Below are 24,638 nucleotides of genomic sequence, written 5' to 3' on the forward strand. Positions count from 1 at the left end.
ATAATCGAGTCTGGACCAGAAAATGAAGTGATTAATATCATGAGCATCGATCCCTGCAAGTGGGATCGATGACATGCATCAACCAAGTCAGCGATCCCGTTAGTCGCCTTTTACGACAAACATAAACTGTAGTCACCTTTTACGGCAAGCATGGGTTGCTGAAGACCTGTTCTACCCCGGAATCTTCAGGTTTAAAGTCTTAGGTTTAAGTTAAAGAACACGTTTTGGGCATGAATAGTGTTAATACCATCAAGCTAAATGAAGTAGAAAGTTCAGTGTGCTACCGGTAGGGTAGGCATGCTTACCCCATCGCGAACACCTGGTGTCATCACTGATTTGCAATGATTCATTCACAGAATGTTCACAGCTAATTTGCCTTTTACGCCATTGAAATGTATTTCGCCAGACTTGGATATCTATTCTATGGCGTTGAAATCAATAGTCAAGCTGGTGCGTGTAAGAGGATCTGGTGAACAATGTCATGCTTTGTGATTTGATTGATTGCATGTTATCATACCTTGTGTGTATTTTTTTGTATTATTTCTCTATACAGTCATAACAAGTATAATTGCTTGTTATTCCTGCAGTGTCAGTTCTGTGGCTATAAATCACAAAAAGACAAAACACATCGATTTGCTAGTCTGTTATAACTAGTCACCAGAAGGCAATGCGTGTTGCCATTGCCAAATGACGTTTGGTAAGAAAGGAGACTGTTTTCAATCATGACCATACGATTGATTTTGATGATAGCTTGTGGCGGTTTTGGTCTTGTAAAAAGTTTTTGTGGTGTATGCGAGGTTAAATCATTGCCAGATTTCCAGAACAAGAGAGTTAGTGAGGGTGTTCTGTGGACAAAGACTGATATGACTAGTCGTGCCGAATGTGCAGCGCGCTGCTCCCTCTTCAGCGTGATAAAGTCCTTTGGATACAAGGAGGCCAGTAGAGAATGTGTGGCATACACCGTGCCTCTCACAACACCAGCAGCAATGACGTTTGCCAGTGAATCAGGATTCAACATGTTTTCAACTTGTGCACCAGGTAAAGGAAACACTCTTAAATTAAATTTAATTTAATTTTAAACAATTATTTGTCACATATCTGACATAAGAAGCCAGGACATAGAATCATATCAGAAGCTATTCACATGAGATAACCATTTCCCACTACCAACGAAAAGTGAAATGTTATGGCAAAACAGGAATGACAATGCTGACATTAGTAGGATTCCTCGATAGCACACTTGCATAACGACGCAGATTGCTCTGTATGCACTAATGTTTGTCATATGCAAAACTATGATAGAAAATGGCTGATGCAGATTCCCTAATGTAATGAGTGCAAAGGAAAACCCTGTTTCAATCCTGCATTAGTGGTGTATTTACCTGAAGTCTTGAGGAATCTGCTTTTCGCATTGACTACATTAATTCAAAACAGTTTCGTTCAAGACCATTTTTCTAACCAGTTTTGTTTGTTGTTTGACGCCGCACTCAGCAATATTCCAGCTATATAACGGCGGTCTGTATATAATAGACCTGTGAAGATTCCGGGGTAGAATAGGTCTTCAGGAACCCATGCTTGCCGTCAAAGGTGACTATGCTTGTCGTAAAAGGCGACTAACGGGATCGGGTGGTCAGGCTCGCTGACTTGGTTGATGCATGTCATCGATCCCAATTGCGTGGATCGATGCTCATGATATTAATCACTGGATTGTCTGGTCTGGTTGCTGAAGACCTATTCTACCCGGAACGTCACGGGTCTTAAATCATGTGACTAAAAATTATGAAATTGTCTTCAGTTGACGGCGGTGTCAGCACCTGGGGCCAGTGGTCAGGACCAGCTTGCCCTCAGACATGTGGGAGCTCGCACACCATCATGAAAACCAGGACTCGAACCTGCACCAATCCGACTCCAGTTAATGGAGGAGCTGACTGCACAGAGAGCCTCTCGGAAACTGGCGAACTCAGCTGTGGTTTGCCTCGATGTCCAAGTGAGTATCACATATCGATCTACTCAATTGGGATGCGATGACATGCATCAACCAAGTCAGCGAATCTGATCACCCGATCCCGTTAGTCGCCTCTATTGACAAGCGCAGTCGCCTTTTACAGCAAGGATGGGTTGCTGAAGACCTATTCTACCCATGAATCTTCTCGGGTCCAGCTGCATTTGAACCCCATACCAAAAGCATGTCATTGAGTTTATGAATCATCATAGTGATGATACCAGGTGACTGATGCGTCAAATATGGAAATGTCTTCCACATGTCTACCATAAAACTTTCTGAGTGAATTCTGTATCTTTGATCAAGAGTCGTGGGGAGCTCTCCGAAATCTTCGTAGACTTGTTTGTTTGATGTGAAACGTGTTATCAACACCGGGAACGCATAAACTGCGCGTGTTTTATGATATCCTACTTTATCTTTTACCATATGTTCACGTTCACGTGTTTTTTGTAGGTGAATGTCACGGAGCTGTGCTCCAGAGATCAGGGCGCCATTACACAAGAATAAATTAATAATGCACACGCGGTATTAGATTCACAGGTTTATTATTATTAGCTAGTTTTGAGGATAGACAACAATAATAAGGATAAAAACAAAACCAATTTACACTGCCAACGAACACTGATCAATTAAACCAGAACAAATATACAAGCTAATTAGCTAAGCAAGTGTATAACAGTAACAAAATTTGTTTGTTTGTTGTTTAACGCCGCACTCAGCAATATTCCAGCTATATGACGGCGGTCTGTAAATAATCGAGTCTGAACCAGACACTCCAGTGATTGACAGCATGAGCATCGATCCACGCATTTGGGATCGATGACATGTATCAACCAAGTCAGCGGGCCTGACCACCCGATCCTATCTATTTGTATACCCCAAAATATCATTTTGGGGGTTGGTGCTACGAATTTATCAATTTATCCAAAATCTTCAATAAGCCGGCGCAAGCATTCCAAAACCTCCTCACAGTGGCCTTTATTCGCAGTAATGATAGCAAAGTCATCCAGGTAAACTATAGTCACATCGTACCCCGTACGTTTAATCATACCCGTAATGCTAGACGATATGCGCTGGAAGATCTCGGGGCTCCGGGAAGAGCTGAACAGAAGTTTGGTGTCGAACATGTAACTTACATGATCATCCCTGGAGAACTGCCACTGAAGCCCTAGCGCGGGATAGGAATCTGGATGGACGGGTACGCTTCTGTACACGTTCTTTAAGTCCAGTTTCGCCATATAACCCCCTGGTGGTAACATGGCTGTCGCCTTATCCTTATGGTGTCGTACACAACAGAGTTCTTAGTGACGTAATCATTCACTGATGCCCCTTCCGGTCTACTACAGTCATGTATAACGCGCACATCAGAATTGCCTTTTGGGATAGCTGCCAGACTGCTGACGATCGTTGGCTTTTTATGGGTAATAATATAGTTTCCCTGTAACATTTAACACTTCAATCGACTTTCAACTTTATCCCGAGTTTCAGGAGTAAGCGCCTATTTCGATTTTTTACAATACACGTCTTTAAGCTGAACGTTTCTATCTATAACCCTGGAGCCATGTTTAATGCCACCTAAAATGAATTTTCTATCTAAAACCCTGGAGCCATGTTTAATGCCACCTAAAATGAATTTTCTATCTAAGTCTCCCTGAAGTTCATTGTCCTACCCATGGATACGCTCACTATGGAGATTGGACTGATAGTTTTCCGATCGCTGATGGGAATTGTTATGCTGAAACTGGGGGTGAGGGCCGTGGCACTGAATACATACGTGCATATATTTGCAGTGGTGAATTTTGGAAACTTGAACAAACTGTGAGTTCTCTTTGCCTGATTTTACATATTTCCGTCCCATGTCCCGCTTTTTTAGATAGTAGAATAGTAGAAATAGTAGAAATCTTTTTTACACCAACGTTTTCCTTGTTCTGCCTGTGTTTGCCTGTGAATGTGGTCAAATGTCATTACAGATGATACGGTGTGGGACTGTAAATAGTCGCCGATACAGGCTGTATACTCAAGGTATTCACACAGTCCCTGGGAGTCTAAACGCCCTTCTCCGAGTAGAGATAATATTCTTGCGTTCGCCGAGATCCACTGTGACATTGAAATTTCTTCTGGCTTTAATTTACTATTTCCTTTCCTTATGACAAGTTGGCTACTACCATCTGATAAACCAAAAGTCTGTTCATTATCTTGGACTACACATTTGGGCCGGGTAATAAAGTCATGTATAAAGTATGGTTTATCACCTGATTTAACCGTAGTTGTGGTGGTAACACCATTATCGTCTGTATGTAAGATGTCATTCAATGACGCCGACCCATAGATTCTAGTAGTTGTTTCAGTTGGGATTTTGCCACTAGGTCTTTAGTTGTAGTATGGTTATCTTGCTGCTGCTGTTGTTGCTGGTCATGACAAGGTAATTTCATGTCTTCAACCACTTTCCCAAGACGTTTTCGTTGTGCCATCTTGAAACCTAACTCGTCAATATCGTCTTTAGTTAAGTCTGCATGTTGACTTGGCACGACGAACTCTTCCGCCAGCAATTTCGAGATAGAGCTATTGCTGAAACTTTGCTCTTCCAAACAGGATTCGAAGTCGACACTCTCTTTGCACGCCATTGCTTGCGAGTCTTACTTTCTCGCCTGCAGGGAGATGACTGAGCGTCATGGGTGAGGCGAAGTGCCCTCGCGGTAGCAGAACCACGTGCGGATCGTAACCTTAGCAGCGGATCGGCTGCGTTGTGCTTACCGAGTTAAACATAATTAAAGCTTTACTCATTATTTACCACAATACCATCTGCTGGGGTAAATAACAGGAAATAAACACAGAGGGCCAGTAGTATAGATGATGGGGGTTCTGGGTCACTTCCACTAGAGCCATATTCATATACCTATACCACCAATACAGAGGGAATTTTTTATGTCAAAATGATAATGTAATTTAACAATCATCATGATTCGTATTTACTAGAGCGCATTTTTGGTAAGGGCTACCAAATTTCCGGCTACTTTTTTCTCCAAAGAGTCCAAAAACCATATCCCCAAGTATCTACAAAATAGGCAGCAGTGTATAGCGAAAAACAGACCACAAGCCCAATTCTACAAAGAAAAAGGTAGAACAAGTTGCGAAAAATTTCTATATAGACATTTGGTAGCCCAAAGTATATAGAGCAACAATGGAGCAAAATAGAATGGAGACAACATACCAAAGTATGGGCCTACGAGCCGCAAAATCGGTAGCACCCCACCTATAGCTCGAAAATGCGTACCAGAGCAATCTAGTACCAGATGTACCAATGCCGACTATTTGGCAGGAAATCTTGGTAGAACAAATCTACAACTGCTAGAAGGCCTACCAACATTTGTAGACGATTTGTACGCGTTTGGATATCTACATTCCAAAGAATGTGTATACAGAAAGGGAAAATTGCTATGTACAACAGGAGAAGATACTTCTGCACAATATATTGTATTAAGAATATCTACAGCAGTACGAACAAGTATGGGAGAAACTCCAGATGGCGAAAAAAGAGGACAGATTCATACAACAATTTTGCATACTATTTCTGCGCATACGGAAACCAAACATAGTGCCATACGGAGTACAATTGCAAGAATAGAGCAAGATACAGAGCTACTTCTGTTGAATCTTTCGAGGTTAATGCCTCAGCCTCTTTCTATCGACTAGCCACATCCACTATGGTTAAAGCATATTTATACGTTTTGCGTCTTACCTTATCATGGGGAAGAAACAAGAGGTCAACCTGATGAACTTCATTCGTTGTAAAAATATCAAACTTCTTCCTCGGTATATAACGCGGTGCTGGTAAGTATATTTGCCACATCGCTTGTTTCTTTAACCAATCCTTGGCCACATCTTTAGATGCCTTTGCCGAGGTGGCTAATTTTTGTATTGCTCCTATACCTTTCCAATATCCTCGTTGGCAATAATAAATTTTATTCATTATTAATTAATATTGATGATTCTTTTAATATGATATCATGACGATTGTTAAATAGCCTTATCATTTTGACATAAAAAATTCCCTCTGTGTTGGTTGTATAAGTATATGAATCTAGCTCTAGTTGAAGTGAGCCAGAACCCCCATCATCTATACTACTGGGCCCATTCCTGAAATAAAGCTCTTGAACGATAAAATAGACAGAAACGCCTGAATATCAAACTAGACTTATAACCTTAAGACTCTGTCACTTTGACTGGGCACGGAAATCCCCCCCCCAAAAAAAAACAAAAAAAAACAAAAAAAAAAAAAAAAACAACAACAAGAAACAAACAAAAAAACAAGGTACTTGACCTAAGAAGTGTGTAGACTCAGTCATTAAAAACAGGGTATTTGACCAAAAGAGTAGCTTGACTCCAGTAGTAAATAGACAATCGCATGAAATTGGGTTATCCACGGATTACTAGAAAAACAGGTTACTAAAAATAAAAGCCAAGCAAATAAGTTTCAGTTCAATACTGCCCCATAACCACTTGCTCACGAAACCTTAGTTTCGACCTGACCAAACCAGTAGCCATAAACAGTCTAGCCTTACCTGGAGGTAGAGACACGTGATTTTTCTATATGTGTGTGCAGACGTAGACGCTGTCTGCACCACTGTAGACGTGCTTGACGGTGGTTTCCTGTCCAAATGGTGGTATGGCGGGTCTTCTGGCGACAATCCCAGCACATCTGAGGCGGTGACGTACGGGTTGTGAAGATATTCGTCGAAGGCCAGGGATGCTTCTTGCAGTCACTGTTGCTGGCTGAAATCGATTTCTTAGGCGTGTTGTTCGAATCCAGTTGTCTTGTCAATTATTGGTTACGCGTGGCCTGCCAGTCCGAGGATGGTCTCTGACTGCATTCGTCTGTTGTCAACGTTGCCATAAACACCAAATGGTGTTTCTGTGGACGTAAAATTGTCTTGCAACATCACGTTGCCTCGATCCTGCTTCAAGCATACCAGTGGCTCGCAAACGCTCATTTTCGGACAGGCGTGGCATTTTGTAATGTTGAATAATTGCGTAATTTTGGGTTGTTGTCAGCACGAACCTAAACAATGCATATGGAATCCTGTTAACGCACATGTTTAAATACCCATTCTTGAATAGTGAAATTCATTGGGCTTGCATAAAAGTCAAATTTTGCATGGACTGGATGCTTCTCTGTAGCAGTTGCGTTTTGGTGACTTGATTCCATACATGTACTACAATATTGAAAACCAAACTTTACTTGTTTGGAAAATACACTGAAATATTGGTGTCACAGGAACTTTTGTCGTGGAGTATATGTACATTTATCGAGGTGGCAAATATGACCTTAAATACATGTGAGATATCTACCAGTGCCAGATAATCCGGCTACTCCGCGAAAATCAATGTTACTAAAACATTTTCAACGCATATATAAGGTAGCAATCATTAATAAGATAACAACATATCAAATCAATAAATGATGAAAGTGTGTGATTATACAGCTTAAGAATACAATTTTCGAGTCATCAATTCTCGCACAGACATCGGCGTATGGCGACCGCCGGACTTTGCCGAATGGTAACGGAAGCTGGATAATTAAAAGCGAGAAGCGGAGCGGTCACTAGACCGTGACTAGACTGGCTTTACGACCCGGTGACAGTGAACAATTGACTTCCCTTTGCATGTGTTTTTGTCACGGGTGCCACCGGTGGGGCCGGATACGCCCACCTTTTCGCTTGTGTCACTGTTGATAGTGATGTAGTCGGACTTGTACAATGGATGCTGCTTTCAGCAGAGATTTCTTATGACTATGAAAGCATCGTCTTGCTTCTGTTTACCCCTTTAAGGGATGCAGGCTGCTTTGATATGTGGATCTATGATGTCATTCCATGGCTGTCATTACAATGTCGAAGGCTGTGGTTTGTGCTATGTTAAACAAAGTCTTAACAAAGTTTCAACTGCTTAATTACAAGATATTGCGTGCAATCGTCGACGGTGCAACATCTGGCTGAAGTTTGTTTGTTTGTCTGTTGTTTAACCCTGCACTCTGAAAAATAATCGAGCATGGACCTGACAATCCAGTAATTGGCATCATGAGCATCGATCCATACAATTGGGATACGATGACATGCATCTACTAGGACAGCGGGCCTGACCACTCGATCCCGTTAGTCGACTCTTACGACAAGCATAGTCGCCTTTTACCACAAGCATGGGCTGAAGACTTATTTTACCTCGCATCTTCACGACTCGGATGTGCACTCTTCAGGCGTGTCAGATTAGTATAACCTACATAACTTCGGGCTTTCCTCCCTTATCAGGCTGTCACGCAGTGGTGGAACTACATGACTGTTCACAAAGGCGTTAAACCAAACTAATTCACTCTGATAGGAGAGAACTATTCAGCATTGGGATGTTACATTATGTGATTTTGTGTGTGATTATGCGCGGTCGACCTGGGTTGTTGCTTCTGCGGTCAAGCACTGTCTTCTTGACTTAGACTCGATTATCCATGCACAACCGTCCAATAGCTGTATTTTCGCTGATTTCGGTGTACACCAAAGGTAACGTGTTTACAAGAAGATACAACCGCGGCCTCTTTAGTAAGTTGCTTCTGTTGTAACTCTCAAATGCAAACCTTGCAAATATCAAATTAGAATATGTCAAAGTGGTAAATGTAAGACATCAGCGTCGGGACACTTCCCATAGGCATAAGGGCAATGCAGATATGGAAGCTGCATGCATGGATCTACCTCAGTACCTCATGTCATATCTCTTAGATTCATATACCTTTTGTATAAATGAGTCAAGAATCACCCTCGTTGTTCTGAGACACCTTCACCATTTCACGCTCGCACTTCCGGTGCGCAAGGCCACCCCTGTTGGCCTTGGACGTATCCTTAGTGTAAACAAAGTCCTTGGACCCTTGGTTCAAGTTTTGCGTCACCTTAACTTGAGAGGTGTCCCCTACCCACAATACTTGGTGCTCGTGTCTTGCCCTGAGAGCAAAGTTCAGGCCAATCAAATTAAGAAGAGAATTACTGAGCTTTTTGCTTGATTTATCGGAATTGATGAACGTCTAAAGTTCATCATTTTATGAGGATGATTTAAATCGGTTTTGGGTCCAAACTTGTACAGGAATTTCTTTTTGTTTTGTTTCATTTTTATACCTCACGACCAGATGATTGTTCAGCAGGACTATTGTTAACAGGTGCGCCTTTAAGAGTTTTGTTTGTTGTTTAACGCCGCACTCAGCAATATTCCAGCTATATGACGGCGGTTTGTAAATAATCGAGTCTGGACCAGACAATACAGAGAGTCACATCATGAGCATCGATCCACGCAATTGGGATCGATGACATGCATCAACCAAATGTTATAGTACGCGTAAGAACCAGTTTTGGTGTGCACTGTACATTAGTAACACACGTGAGTACAATAGTGAATTCATTGTAAGCAGGAGAGTCCTAAGTCCATCGATTAGTTTCACTCGCGAAGATCGTTCTCGGCCTCACGGGTCTCGAAAAAGCATCATGAGCCAAACTAATCGACGAATTCGGACTTTCTCCGACACTTAATTAAAATACTACCTAGATTCACATGGTCTAAATGGAATAGTTATTAATGGTACATTTATAATTAAAATAGCATGTTGCTGAGTAAGGAAAAGATTTATGATGAACAATTTCTTTATTACACATTAGGAGCCACGTTTTAGTGAAGGTTCTAACACTGTTATCACGCAGGTGATGTACTGAGTATGTTTGACATGACATGACATACATACATATATATACATACAAATATATACAGGTAGGTGGCAGTGTTTATACAGTAGAGTAGATATCAGATATATACTGAACCAAATTAAAAACTTCACAATCCTAAAATTTCAACATTTTTACCAGTTATCATTGTGGGCCCTTATTGCGTTACAGTATTTAAACAGTATTGGCCAGGTATTGTCTTCAGATAACACCCGTTTTTGTGCAGGTGAATTGATTAAAATCCTGTGCACAGCACTATAGTGGCAAAAGTGTTTTTTCACGTGCAACTGGTCACTTGGCCATAATACCGCACGTGTTTTCAGTGATACTTGTTAGCAGTCATTAACAAGAAAAGAAAAACACAAGAAAACAAAAGTCTGTACTGTCATTTGTCATGCCACGCCTTTCAAATGTGCAACGTAAGGTGCAATCAGCATTTTGCAGACGGGAACGTCCGTAGCTGAAGTCGCAAGGACGATGGGTATAGTCGACGGACTGTTTATGATTTACAGACGCGTCTACAGCAAACGGGTACCATTGCTGATCGCCCTCGGCCAGGTTGACCACGTGTGACGTCACATGCAGAGGATCGTCAGTCTTACGTCACCTCCGCAACCGATTTTTGACGGCTATATCAACCAGAAATGAACTGTTTAGGGGTAGACTGAGTGCGCAAACTGTTCGAAACCGTCTGAGAACTGCTCACCTTCAAGCACGACGGCCATACTGCGGGCCGATTCTGACTCAATTACACAGACGTCAACGTCAATTGTGGGCACAGCGACACTTACGATGGACTCAAGGAATTGGAATCAAGTCGTCTTCAGTGATGAATCCCGATTTAATCTTCGATTTGCTGATGGTAGACGATCGTGTGGAGGCGCCATCATGAACGTTACGCCCATTGTTGTGTACTGGAAGTTGACAGATTTCGAGGCGGAAGTGTCATGGTGTGGGGTGCTTTCTGTGGCAATGCACGTTCCAGGCTTCTTGTCATCCGTGGTAACCTCAACGCTGCTGCTTACCGCGACCAGGTACTGGCACCAGAACTTCTGCCTTTTATGGCAGCACATGGACCCGGTTTGATCTTCCAACACGACAATGCCAGATCCCACACAGCAATTTTGACAAGGAATTTACTTCAGAATGCGGGACTGGCCGTCAAGGTCTCCCGACCTCAATCCAATCGAACACGTCTTGGATGCTCTTGGCAGAAGTCTGCGAACTCTCCAGAACCAACCACAGAATTTGCAAGATCTTGGCACCATTTTGCAGCAACAATGGCGTCGTCTTCCCAATCGTGTGTTCACAAGCATCACAAGGTCCATCGGAGGCGTTGTGTGGCAGTTGTCAACGCACATGGTGGCCATACACGCTACTGAACTTGTGTGCCATCAGATTCTCGTGCTTTGGACTTATGATTTAAACTGTTGATGTTATTACCGAATACCGTAGATGCTTGGAAGAAATTATGGTTACCACCGTTAATTAAAATCCTTCTTTGGACATTAATGATTAAAAATTCCGTTGTCCGTTGTATATCATATATGGGATTACTTTTAAAATTGTGAAGTTTTCAATTTGATGCTAAATTGCACCAAGCTTATTTGTATGGTTAATAAATTTGGGGATATACGTTTAGGGAGGCCATACAAGAGGTACAGAGTAATTTCAGTAAAAAGTGCCTGGGTGTCTCTAGACGTACGTCAAGCAATGCTGTATTAGGTGATGTGGGCAGAAGTTATAGGTGTGTTCATTATTATAGTCGATATATAGGTCATTGGTGCATATTTCTTTAAAAGGAATGTTCCAGGTATCTGAGGACTTGCTTTGATATGCTGCGTATTCTTGATGATTATGGTATTCTCTGATACATTTGTCCGTTGTATATCATATATGAGATTACTTTTAAAAATGTGAAGTTTTTAATTAGGGAAAAAGGGTAGTAAACATATTGATCGGCGAAGTCAGTAATATAAACAAAAGGGGGAAGCCAGTAATATCAACAAAAGGATTATGACTGATTGGGGTCTTTGATGAGTTGATGGTACACCAGGGGTCACGGTTGATTGACGGTTGGTGTATTTCTTGTAGTTTTCTGATTTTGAAGTCTTTGTGGTGAGGGCTTTGACTTTATTCCACTGGATGCTGTGGCTTGGGTTGTCTCGGATATGGTCCGATAGAGCTGTTTAGAGTCATCTTTGGAGACTGAGCTGTGATGTTCTTTAATTCGGGTTTTGATGGGCCTAGATATTTCTCCACTGTTAAGCCTTTCCACAATTGCACGGAATGTGGTACACTGCTCCTAATGGTTCTAGTTTGTGGCTGGTGGGTGTTTGTCCTGTGGCTTAAATTGTGTTCTGAATGGTGTGACTTCTCTTGAAAACTACATCAATGTTGGCCTGTTTCTTTATTCCTGGTCTCTGCATTTTATGGCTAACTGTTCCAAAGTAGGGGAAGCTGATCAAAAAGGGTGCAGTTTGTTGATTGGGTTATTTCTCAGATTTCTTGGTGATGTTCTGTATTGTCTGTTGCACGAGCTTCTCAGGGTAGTGGTTGTGCTATGTGAATATACTTGTTTAAGGTGGCTTATTTCAGTTGTAAGATGTTGCTTTGTAGAACAGATGGGGTCGACTCGCTAGGGTTGAGATAATTCCTTTCTTGACCTTTCTTTAAGTGGATGGTTGGAGGCATAGTGAAGATATTGACCTATGTGGGTTGGTTTCCGGTAAACAGTGGTCTGGAGTTTGGTGTTATTGTCTTTCTGTACAAGAACATCAAGGAAGGGTAGCTGACGATTAGTTTCGTCCTCAATGGTGAACTGCATTCGTGGGTTTGGGGAGTTCAGGTGGTCCAGTAGGGTTCTGGGGTCATTGTTGGGATGTAGGATTAAAAAGATGTCACCTACTTTGCGGAACCAGCAGAGGGGAGTTATTTGGGATGTTTCTGGGGCATTTTCTTCAAGGTGGGTCTTTAATATCTCGGTGATCAAGGTTGATAGCGGGAATCCCATGGGAAGGCCGTGTGTTTGTTGAAAGATGCAAATGCTGCAAATGACGAAAAGATCCATACAATTACAGTCACTGTAATAAAACTACACATACCTTGGCAAATCAACTGTTTGTTTTTCAGATTGTTTTACGGGAAAATGTCCCGATGGTATACGTTTTCTCGGTATTAGAAATATCAGAAATAGGTATGTTTTGCTAGAGTGAAATATTTTCCAATGAACGAAGAAGAAACAGATGCAGTTGTGTTATTCAATATGTTACCCATTGTTGTTGTTTTTAACCATGTAAAGGGAATTTAGTATTCTCAACAAATATAAAGATATCAGTTTCGTTATCAGTCAATAAATTGTTGTATGGACAATGTATTATGTTCGCTGTGGCCATAACTAATTATACAATGAACTTCACGTTGGGATCCCCTTCGTAATTAAAACACAATGACGGGATATTGACAATCAGCGTAAAGCTATCACGAAATGCCTTACTTATTGAGTTGGAACTTCTAAAATTTCCAACTCCTCTAAAGTAGGGTATTCTCGGAAATAGCTTAAAATTTCCAGAATTGTAAGAGATATTGGTTTCTTGTTATAGTTGAATGATAATAATGAACGAATTGGGAACACATTACAACCGGTAGACGTTATGACCGCCAAATATATTGAAGGATAAAAGGTGTAATATGGGAGATTTCAAAGTTGACGAGTAGAGCGTTATACCGATTTGTCAAACATTCATTCACTTGACGTGGCATACTGCGTATGAGTTTCTGAATGGCGTTTTGATGAAGTCTGCCTCTAGCCGTGCCTGATCAAGGTACAGCCAACGTGGTCGGCGGCCTATGATGTTGACATTGGTATGACGTTCATTTTGACGTCGAAAGACACGACCACGCCTATCAATGTTCCGACGTTGTGTACACCATTGACGTTTGTTGGCAATATGACGATTTGTAAGGGGCGGCTGAACGCGTGGCGATCAAGCATGGAGATGAGTTGCATGTAGACTTGTACTCCAGAAGCGTCATGAAAGTTGGCAGAAGTTTGATTCTGGGTTTGAGCTCGATTTTGTAGAGTCTGGTTTCGGATAATTTGATCCTGTACTCTTGTCGTTAACCTGGGACGCTCTTAGTGGGATCGATTGACAACATTTGGGGTTTGTTAGTTTCTGTTTCATAGCCTACTGATTAAAAATTGTGAACCATTGAACGTATTGGACACAGCACGATGACCTCTGCCAATTTTCAGCATGCCAATAGCCCGTAGACGTTCCGTGCGTTGCAGACGCTGCATCACATTTTAAAAAACACACAACGAATAAAATCAAGTCAATCAAAGTGTATAAGGAAATGATAGTCCAGAGATTAATCGACCGTAATTGAAAGTGTCAAAATTAGGAATGACAATCAACGCCCGTTTGTGGTGCTATTATGTCAAACAACTGATGAAATGTCAATGATTTCAAACCGAGTTACGTTTATTACATACAACGGACATAAAATAAGTGAAGTGATGAAAAGAAAGTGAAGATGTATTGACGATAAATGTATTAACGTCTGTAAAATTTTATAATATACGCAATATACTTAATATAAGTGTGAAGTTGAGAAAAGTGATATTTTTATTGCAGTGAACATTATTGATATTTTACTGCAGTGAACATAACACCTGATATTTCACTGCTGTGAAAATAACACTTTGACGGAAGTATTGTCATACAAGAGTGACCTCCCCTCATTTGTCTCCCTTTATCGAAAGTCTCCTGCCCGTACAGAAACTGTTGACGTCCTTTACGTCCTTTTTATGTTAGTTCCTCATTGGTAAGGCAAAATAATGATAGATGGCCATTTATGGAGTTAATATCGGTTCAGGTTGTTTGTTATTCTCTTGAAAATGTTTCGTTATACACTGTTAATGTCTCACTAAACTCGTCAATCGAGACAGTTTGTTTCGCAAAGAACCATTTTTGTTACTTGATCAGCATTTATTATTTCACTTCCAACAGTGGTTGGGTAGTTTTCAAGTATATTTTTTGTTAAAGTTGATTTTGTATATAATCATATCTATATGTATGATACGTATTTTAATTGCCCCTAAATACTTTGTGTTACTTTTGTTTATATTTTATAAAGATGCTGAAAAAATGAAACTACTTTTATTGTCGCAAATACAAGGGGTGGAGTACCGTCCCTGTGTGTTAGGTTTGGAGAACTTACGTTTTAAAGTTTAACATTTTTAATGAAATGATAAAATTTCCGGAAGACAACTACACAAAAAGTATATAATAAATAGGATATTCCATGTGATTCGTGAAATATCATGTGTTTCTCTCATCACCTGACGGGTGAAAAGGAGATATTTGCACTCGTGGCCATCTCCCCCCCCCCCCCCCCCCTCCACACACACACACACACACACACACACACCCACCGTCCCGCGATGAGAAACATGATATTTCACTCGACACATGAGATATCCTCTATAACTTCGGACGGTGTGACCTACGTGTTGGCCGATACGTGCAAGACACATTGATGGCATCTCGTGACGGGTGACATCTCTATAACTTCGGACGTGTTGCTAGTTACGTCAAATAACAATAGAACATACAGCATCCCGTCGTTAGGGAAAAGCGGACTGCTATCTGGTTACACTGGCCCGCAGATTTCAATAGCTTGTGGGCATTTAATGATAATTCTATCGATTTTAGCTATAATATTGATAAACTTATGGTTTCCCTGACAGTGGTTTACACCAAACTTTACATTCTCACAGTAAGATCCGATCGCGGCCTTTTTTGTAAGTTGTATACTTTTGTAAATTACACCTGCTTCTTGTCATTCAAAAGTAAAAGAACATCGTACAAGTTGATCGGTCTGACGGTTCTTGAACCAAGATAATCCGGATGGTAGCGCCGATTAGAATACTTTGCAAGACTTTGGTATCCTAAAAAAACATAGTCAAAATACTTCCCAGATTCTCAGATCACAGTAGCTATGGGTATGTTTAAAATTAGAATAGCATGTTGCTAGTTTTGAAAAAAGAATAAACAGAAACAATTTCCAAAGGTAGAGTGTCAGAAATTCGGCAGTGGCATCGCTTTTTTCAAACCAGTGTTTACAAAGCCATTACTAAAGACATTCTGACTAAAATGCGCATATTATTACCATCACAGTAACCAATACAGACCATGACAAAAACAACTGTTTATTTTTCGGATTGTTTGAAGAGAATGTCTCGATGAAATATGTTTTGTCTCGGTATCATTTTTCACATTTTAATAGAGACTAACACAACAGCTACCACGAGAGAGAATATTTTTAATGTGAGATTATTTCCAACTAAGGAGGGACAATTAAACGGATGCGGATATGTTATTCAATATGTCACCCATTGTCATTTTTTTCTGACCATGTCGAGGAAATTTAATTTTCCCAGAAAATATAAAGATATTAGTTGTCAATGTATTGTTGGAAGGAATATTGATTACGTTCGCGGAGGCAATGACTAATCATTAACGACAATGCAGTATATTTTATGAGGTCCGCTTCGAAAACTATCAGACAAACAAGCATGAAATACTCACAACCCCCGCCAATATGACATGTCGGGTGTGTGCAATGCATTAGCTCCTGTGAACTATGTTCACTGGGCCTTTTTGTAAAGAAATATAGTACGTTTATAAAGATCTGCTCCGGAAACGAGGACTACCGCCATTTTCAGTCTAAATCAAAGTCGTTGCCATGGAAACTCGAAAAATAACTTTAAAAAAAATCACAAACTATCAAAAGGCACCAGTTCACTACTAGATCTATATATGTGCCAAGTTTGGTGAAGAAATATGGTACAGTTTTCAAGATCTGCTCCGGAAACGAGGACTACCGCCATTTTCAGTCTAAATCAAAGTCGTTGCCATGGAAACTCGAAAAATATTTTTTTTAAAAATCCCGAACTATCAAAAGGCACCAGTTCACCACTAGATCTATCTATGTGCCAAGTTTGGTGAAGAAATATGGTACGGTTTTCAAGATCTGCTCCGGAAACGAGGACTACCGCCATTTTCAGTCTAAATCAAAGTCGTTGCCATGGAAACTCGAAAAATAACTTTTAAAAAAATCACAAACTATCAAAAGGCACCGGTTCACCACTAGATCTATCTATGTGCCAAGTTTGGTGAAGAAATATGGTACGGTTTTCAAGATCTGCTCCGGAAACGAAATGTGACGGACGGCCGGACGGACGGCACCCATTCATATATGCCCCTTCCACTTCGTGACGGGGGATAATAAACGACATGGACGTTTATTTGCCAAGGAGAGAAGCAATCATGAAATGCCTTTTTGCGTGAAGATCCGGGGTAGAATAGGTCTTCAGCAACCCATGCCTGCCGTAAGAGGCGACTATTCTTGTCATAAGATCTGACTGACGGCTTCGGGTTGTCAGGCTCGCTTGACTTGGTTAAAGCATGACGAGCACTGGACTGTCTGGTCCAGACTCAATTATATTCAGACCGCCGTACCTGAAGATGCATTTATACTTACACTGATTCACCAGATTTTAATCACGTAGCCTTGCTTGTCTATGAATCGCGATTATGCTTCGTTTCGTATGGCGTTTACGTCCCACTCTAGCAATATTTCGGCTACATGAAAGGGGCCTGTGAATACACGAGCCCAATGTAAGCAGAACATTTACGAGTTGTGTTTGTGGCCCTCGCCGGGAATCAAGCCAACGTATGTAGCAAATTATAGTTCACTGTTTGTTTTGGTTTGGTTTGTTTCTTACCGTCACACTTAGGGCTAAGATGACAGACCGCCTCCGTGGTCTAGTAGTAGAGCGTTCGCCCGGAGAGCGGAAGGTCTGGGGTTCGATCCCCGACCGAGTCGTACGAAAAGACGTTAAAAGATGGTACTTGTTGTTACCCTGTCTGACGCTCGGCATTAAGGGGCTAAAACAAGGACTGGTCGGCTCGGAGTCAGTATACTGTGTTGGAGTGGGGTATTCATGTTCAACTGCGGCATGGTATCTCAGTGAGCTAGCACTATAAATCGGCATCAGTCTGGACTAGTACAAGCAGCCACACAAACACACACACGTACATGCACGTCGCTATATAAGTGCAATAATCTTGGACGGGACGTTAAACCCCATTTCACCTTCACCTCACCTAAGATGACAAACAATAAAAAAAACCGTGACGAGCCGGTTTAGAATGGTTCTTCACCAACCCATGTTTGGCGTGAGAGGCTACTAACAGGATCGGGTAGTCAGGTTCACTGACTTGGTTGATACAGGTCGTCGTATCCTAATTGCGTAGATCGTTGCTTATGATGTAAGCCATTGGATTTTCTGGTCCTGTTTGGATAAGTGAGTGAGTTAAAATTTAACGTCACATCGGCGTTATCGCAGCCATATAGCGACCTGTTTGGATTAAATACAGACCGCCGTAATATTGCTGAGTGCCGCAAACAAAGAAATAAAACAATCAACGATGTCACCATAACTGTCGACTCTGATCAGCCGCCTTGTAAGGCTAGAATAGTTTCCTGGGGACCAACTCTACTATAGAATCTCCATAACTTGTGATAAAAACACCTTTTGTTTGTTTGTTGTTTAACGCCGCACTCAGGAACTATTCCAGGTATATGACGGTTGACTGTAAATATACTGAACCAAATTAAAAACTTCACAATCCTAAAATTTTAACATTTTGACCAGTTATCATTGCGGGCCCTTATTTTGTATTTAAACAGTAATGGCCACGTATTGTCTTCAGATAACACCCGTTTTTGTGCAGGTGAATCGATCAAAATCATGTGCACATCACTATAGTGGCAAAAGTGTTTTTTTACATGTATGTGCAACTGGTGTTTTCAGCCATACTTGTTAGCAGTCATAAACAATAAAGAAAAACACAAGAAAACAAAAGTCTTTACGGCCATTTGTCATGCCACTCCTTTCAAATGTGCAACGTGAACGTGTAATCGGCATGTTGCAGACGGGAACATCCGTAGCTGAAGTCGCAAGAACGATGGGTTGTAGTCGACGGACTGTTTATGATTTACAGACGCGTCTACAGCAAACGGGTACCACCGCTGATCGCCCTCTGCCAGGTCGACCACGTCTGACGCCACATGCAGAGGATCGTCAGATTGTCTTACGTCACCTCCGTAACCGATTTTTGACGGCTACATCAACCAGAAATGAACTGTTTAGGGGTAGACTGAGTGCGCAAACTGTTCGAAACCGTCTGAGAACTGCTCACCTTCAAGCACGACGGCCATACTGCGGGTCGATTCTGACTCAATTACACAGACGTCAACGTCAATTGTGGGCACAGCGACACTTACGATGGACTCAGAGGAATTGGAATCAAGTCGTCTTCAGTGATGAATCCCGATTTAATCTTCGATTTGCTGATGGTTAGGCGAGGGTGTGGAGGCGCCGTCATGAACGTTACGCCCATTGTTGTGTACAGGAAGTTGACAGATTTCGAGGCGGAAGTGTCATGGTGTGGGGTGCTTTCTGTGGCAAAGCACGTTCCAGGCTTCTTGTCAACCGTGGCAACCTCAACGCTGCTGCTTACCGCGACAAGGTACTGGCACCAGAACTTCTGCCTTTTATGGCAGCACATGGACCCGGTTTGATCTTCCAACACGACAATGCCAGACCCCACACAGCAATTTTGACATTCCTTCAGAATGCGGGAGTCAACGTCATGGACTGGCCGTCAAGGTCTCCCGACCTCAATCCAATCGAACACGTCTGGGATGCTCTTGGCAGAAGTCTGCGCACTCTCCAGAACCAACCACAGAATTTGCAAGATCTTGGCACCATTTTGCAGCAACAATGGCGTCGTCTTCCCAGTCGTGTGTTCACAAGCATCACAAGGTCCATGCGGAGGCGTTGTGTGGCAGTTGTCAACGCACATGGTGGCCAAACACGTTACTGAACTTGTGTGCCATCAGATTCTCGTACTTGGGACTTTAAACTGTTGATGTTATTACCGAATACCGTAGGTGCTTGGAACAAATTATGTTTACCACCATTAATTAAAATCCTTCTTTGGACATTAATGATTAAAAATTACTTTCTCTGATACATTTGTCCGTTGTATATCATATGTGAGATGACTTTTAAAAATGTGAAGTTTTTTTAATTTGACTCTACAAAAGTCTGGACAAGACAATCCAGTGAATGGTATGAACATCGATCCACGCAATTGGGATACGGTGATATGCATCAACTACGTCAGCGTGTCTGACCACCCGATCCCTTCAGTAGCCTCTTCCGACAATCATTGAATAAAACACATACCTTCCGATCAAAACAATGATGTTCTCTTTGATGAGGGGTGGTGTGGTTCCCTTGTGGTTAAAGCGTCCGTTCGTTCAGCCCAGATTCGCTTATCCATATGGGAATAATGTATGAAGCCAATTTCCGGGATGTTGATGGAGCAGAGGGTATAAAAACAAAGCACTGATAAAAAAAACACAACACAATGGCCGGAGTACATGTTCAGCACAACGCTGAGTGTAGTTTTTAGCTCTGAAATACACGTGGTGAGCCTTCACATATTTTATCATGCCTGGAATTGTATAAATGTACATAAAACTTGCAAACTAATCTTGGATAAACATATGAACATAGTGTACATCAATCAACAGTTTTAAGTTATGTTTACGCTTTCTATTTATTGTGATTTTCTTTTTGCCTTGTAATACTAGTATGTATCTCTGTTCGCTATATTACTATTTTTCCAAAAGCCTCTAGTTACGCTACATGAAATTGATCAGCTTATTTTGTAAAACGCATTTTTATCGTATTGTATGTATTTTATCGTCTTTAACTGATATGTCTGTCTATCTGCCATTCCTCGCAAGTTCTTGTAGGTTACAGAAAGAAGCGAGTGGTGGTGCATGTGCGAGCGGCACATCCTGCACATCCTCCTCCGTGCACAAGTCGGAATACCAAACTAGACGAGGAGTCGATCATTTGTACAGTTACACAGTACTTTGACTACTATTACCAACAACGAGTCATTCGATTTATATGTTTTTCAGTTGATGGAGGTGTCAGCGCTTGGGGTGCGTGGGGCATATTGGGATGTTCACAGACTTGCGGCACCACAGCAACAGGAACCAGGACACGAACCCGAACCTGCACCAACCCTGCTCCAGCTTACGGAGGAGCGGACTGTTCGGAGACTCTCTCCAGCACGACCAGTGAGAACTGTGGTTTCTCTTCGTGCCCAGGTAAGGTTGCCCATTGGAATTACTAATAAGGATAAGGTTATCGAAACCACTGAAGAACGGATAAGAACCCCGATTAGGGGACATTTCCAAATAATTCGATTATTATTAACAGGTCTTTCGATATCTATGTTTTTCAGTTGATGGAGGTGTCAGCGCTTGGGGGGCGTGGGGCACGTTGGTGTGTTCACTGACTTGCGGCATCACTGCTACAGGAACAAGGACACGAACCCGAACCTGCACCAACCCTGCTCCAGCTTACGGAGGAGCGGACTGTTCGGAGACTCTCTCCAGCACGACTAGTGAGAACTGTGGTTTCTCTTCGTGTCCAGGTAAGGTTGCCCATTGGAATTACTAATAAGGATAAGGTTATCGAAACCACAGAATAACGGATAAGAACCCCGATCTGCGAACATTTCCCAATGTGACGCATCAGTAACAAAAACATGATGTGCATGCACTTCCCTATTTTGACTTGTGCCATATGTTCCCGTGTTTAATCAGGTGAACAATTGACTTGTCTTTGTATGTGTTTGTGACGGGTGCCATCGGTGGGAAGTGATACGCTCTCTTTTGGGCAAAAAACTGTAATAGTAATTCAAAAACACATACCTATGATCGGATACAATCGATGTGCAGATATTTCTCATTTCAGTAGAAAGGGTTTTATTAACACTTGACCGCTGAAGAAAACGAATAGTTTTATTATTCAATTCTTGATTTTTGAAGGTACTATTTCAAGATTGTATGAAATATTTAATGATTGTTTTTTACTCTACTATAACTATATGTTCTTTCACGTGCAATTCTAAAATCCCAAACGTGACATTACTGCATAATACATCCTCTCTTATCATAGCAGAGTACCTTGTACGATGATATCATTAGAATGTGTTTACGAATCATTACCACATGGTGATGATGCTTGATATTCGTGAAAAGGTGAGCGTATTCCACCCCACCGACGAAAGGCCTCACACTGCACAGTGATCGTATGCAATCATGGGTAGTGGAGAATCGTAGTGTATTGGCGATGGCGAGAATGAAACGTAATGATTAAAGGTTACGATTTCAATGGATTGTCTGTTCAAATGAATGCCTATTCTGGTACGAGCGTATATGGATTATCCTCTTTTCAGGAACTCCACCAAACTTTGGCACGTGCCACGAATATTGTTCTGGGACGAACGTGGTCTGCAATAACGGCTTTTGTGTGTGCGACATCATGTATGTGAAACGTGGCAGCAGTTGTGTCCAAGGTTTGTATCTACTTTAGCAACCCATGCTTGCCCTTAAAGGCGTCTATGCTTGTAAGAGGCGACTGATGGGATCGGGAGATCAGGCTCACTGACTTGGTTGATGCATGTCATCGTATCCCAATTACGTGGATTAATGCTCATGATGTCTATCATTGGATTGTCTGATCCAGGCTCGATTATTTACAGACAGCTGTACAATAGCTAGAATATTGTGGGGTGCAGCGTTAAACAAATAAACAAACTTTATTCTCATATCAAACGATTCGCTCCTTTTTTCAGATTGTGGTAGCTCTGGATATGGATCAGGCTTCACCATCTTTAACAACAAAGTCACCAATGGTTATAATGCCAATGTTGTCTACTCCATTCAAACAATAGAGGAGTGCACCAGTCTGTGTCTATCAGCATCGAATTTCACTTGCATTACCGCTGACTATGATTTTACCAGGAAGAGTTGTTGGTTGAGCACAACAGCTTGGTACGATGTACCATCGAGCTCGGCTATCAACAGCACCACGTATCATCAGATAATCCGTAATTGTGCTTAGAGAACTTATTTCTCCACGCGGAGTTACATTATTACTACACGGGTGTTTCATGTAAAGGATGGCGTCAGGTTTGTATGGTTAGAAAGTCACTGGTGTGTGTGAGGTGAGGTGAAATAGGATTTAACGTCGCGTCCAAGATGTTTGCCCTTATATAGCGACGTGTGTGTGTGTGTGTGTGTGTGTGTGTGTGTGTGTGTGTGTGTCTGCTTGTACTAGTCCTGACTGATGCCGATTTCTTGTGCTAGCTCACTCAGATACCGTGCCGCAGTTCAACACGAATGCCCCACTCAGACACAGTATACTGACTCCAAGCCGACCAGTCCTTGTTTTAGGCCCCTAATGCCTAGCGCCAGACTGAGAAACAATAAGTACCATTTATTAACTTCTCTTGGTATGACGCATCCGGGGATCGAACCCCGGATATTTCGCTCTCCGGGCGGACGCGATACCACTAGACCACGGAAGCGGTCTCACGGGTAGATAAGAGGGCTCGTTACAACCATATAAACAACCACACAAGTAATAGTAGATCAAGTGCTTTAAATGTTACTCCTTTACAAATACATGTAGCACGCAGGCATATTAACCACGTGGTGAATCAGTGAGGCGGGGGGGGGGGGGGGGGGGGGGGGGGCAACAAGTCTACAAGCAACCAACAAGCAACCAACAAGCAACCAACCAAAAACCACCATGAAGAAATGTTTTAACAATGTTCCGCCGCATTTAATCATTTGCTATTAAAAAGAATTGATATTTTTTAATTTGTGTACATAGTAAACATTTTATAATATTAGAAGTGTCTACTCTGTAACTGAAATTGTTAACGGATGTATCATAAAAGTAGCATAAAGTAATTGTCCCCCCTGAGAGGGTATGGAAGATCACATAATCAAAGTACGTTCATTCCTACTATCTTCATCGTAAAATAATTGGGTTTTGTTAGTGTGTGGCTAAATTTGACGACAATGGCCAGCAACTAGAGGCATGGTGTAAATCCTCCAGGAATCCCTGGGGGTAGCAGAGGTACCGTAAGTCACCATGGTCCCTAGTATTGCGGCCAAACTTTGGTTGCCGTGATCTATAGGCCGTTTTTATAATGTATTGTTGTGTATTGTGATATTTTTAATGGTTACATACTAGTTTTAAACACAACACTGTGATGATAAGGTTGTTTGCGATGACACGCAATCAACCAAGTCACATTATTTGACCACCCGCCCCATGAAGTGGCATCGTACAATCAAGGTTGCTGGTTACCAATTGTCTTAATCTTCGTGAAGACTATGTTGATCTTTCCATCATAAGGGACCCGTGAAGATCTGGGGTAGAATAGGTTTTCAGCAACCCATGCTTGCCGTAAAAGGTGACTATGCTCGCTGACTTGGTTGATGCATGTCATCGTATCCAAGTTTGATTGATTTACATGATGTCAATGACTGGATTGCCTGGTCCAGACTCCATTATTTACAGACCGCTGTCATAAAGCTTGAATATTGCTGAGTGCGGCGTTAAACAACAAACAAATCTTAATCTCCACGGAGATCCATAACACATGCTGAGATGCATCCCAGTTTGCTCCATTTATCCTGGTGCGATCCCTCTCCTCCCCATGGATGAAACAATTTTGGAAAGCCATTGATAGGGTCAACCTTCGTACATGTAGTTTCTTTATTCCCTCACATTCAGTATACTGCTAGCACGTTTTGATAGGCATCTACAGGCTCAGCTCGACAAATACATTATGCACAACATTTGTGTCATCACTTGTGTGCCATGTCGTTTAGTATCACTTGCGGGGGCACGGGTGGCCCAGTCGTCTAAG

The 24,638-nt window shown here is 41.8% G+C and overlaps 1 protein-coding gene across 1 annotated transcript; it reads left to right on the top strand.

Annotated features, from left to right (window-relative positions):
• Positions 1–674: 674 nt before the first annotated feature.
• Positions 675–22,816, top strand: LOC139461845 (thrombospondin-2-like). The gene is made up of 6 exons (XM_071243323.1): positions 675–1,038; positions 1,796–1,987; positions 20,821–21,012; positions 21,150–21,341; positions 22,149–22,268; positions 22,548–22,816. The coding sequence occupies exons 1-6, from the start codon at positions 723–725 to the stop codon at positions 22,814–22,816; spliced, it is 1,281 nt and encodes a 426-aa protein (XP_071099424.1). The 5' UTR covers positions 675–722.
• Positions 22,817–24,638: the final 1,822 nt, after the last annotated feature.

Source organism: Haliotis cracherodii, unplaced genomic scaffold (assembly GCF_022045235.1).
Source record: "Haliotis cracherodii isolate W230 unplaced genomic scaffold, xgHalCrac1.p SCAF_15, whole genome shotgun sequence".
NCBI lineage: Eukaryota > Metazoa > Mollusca > Gastropoda > Lepetellida > Haliotidae > Haliotis > Haliotis cracherodii.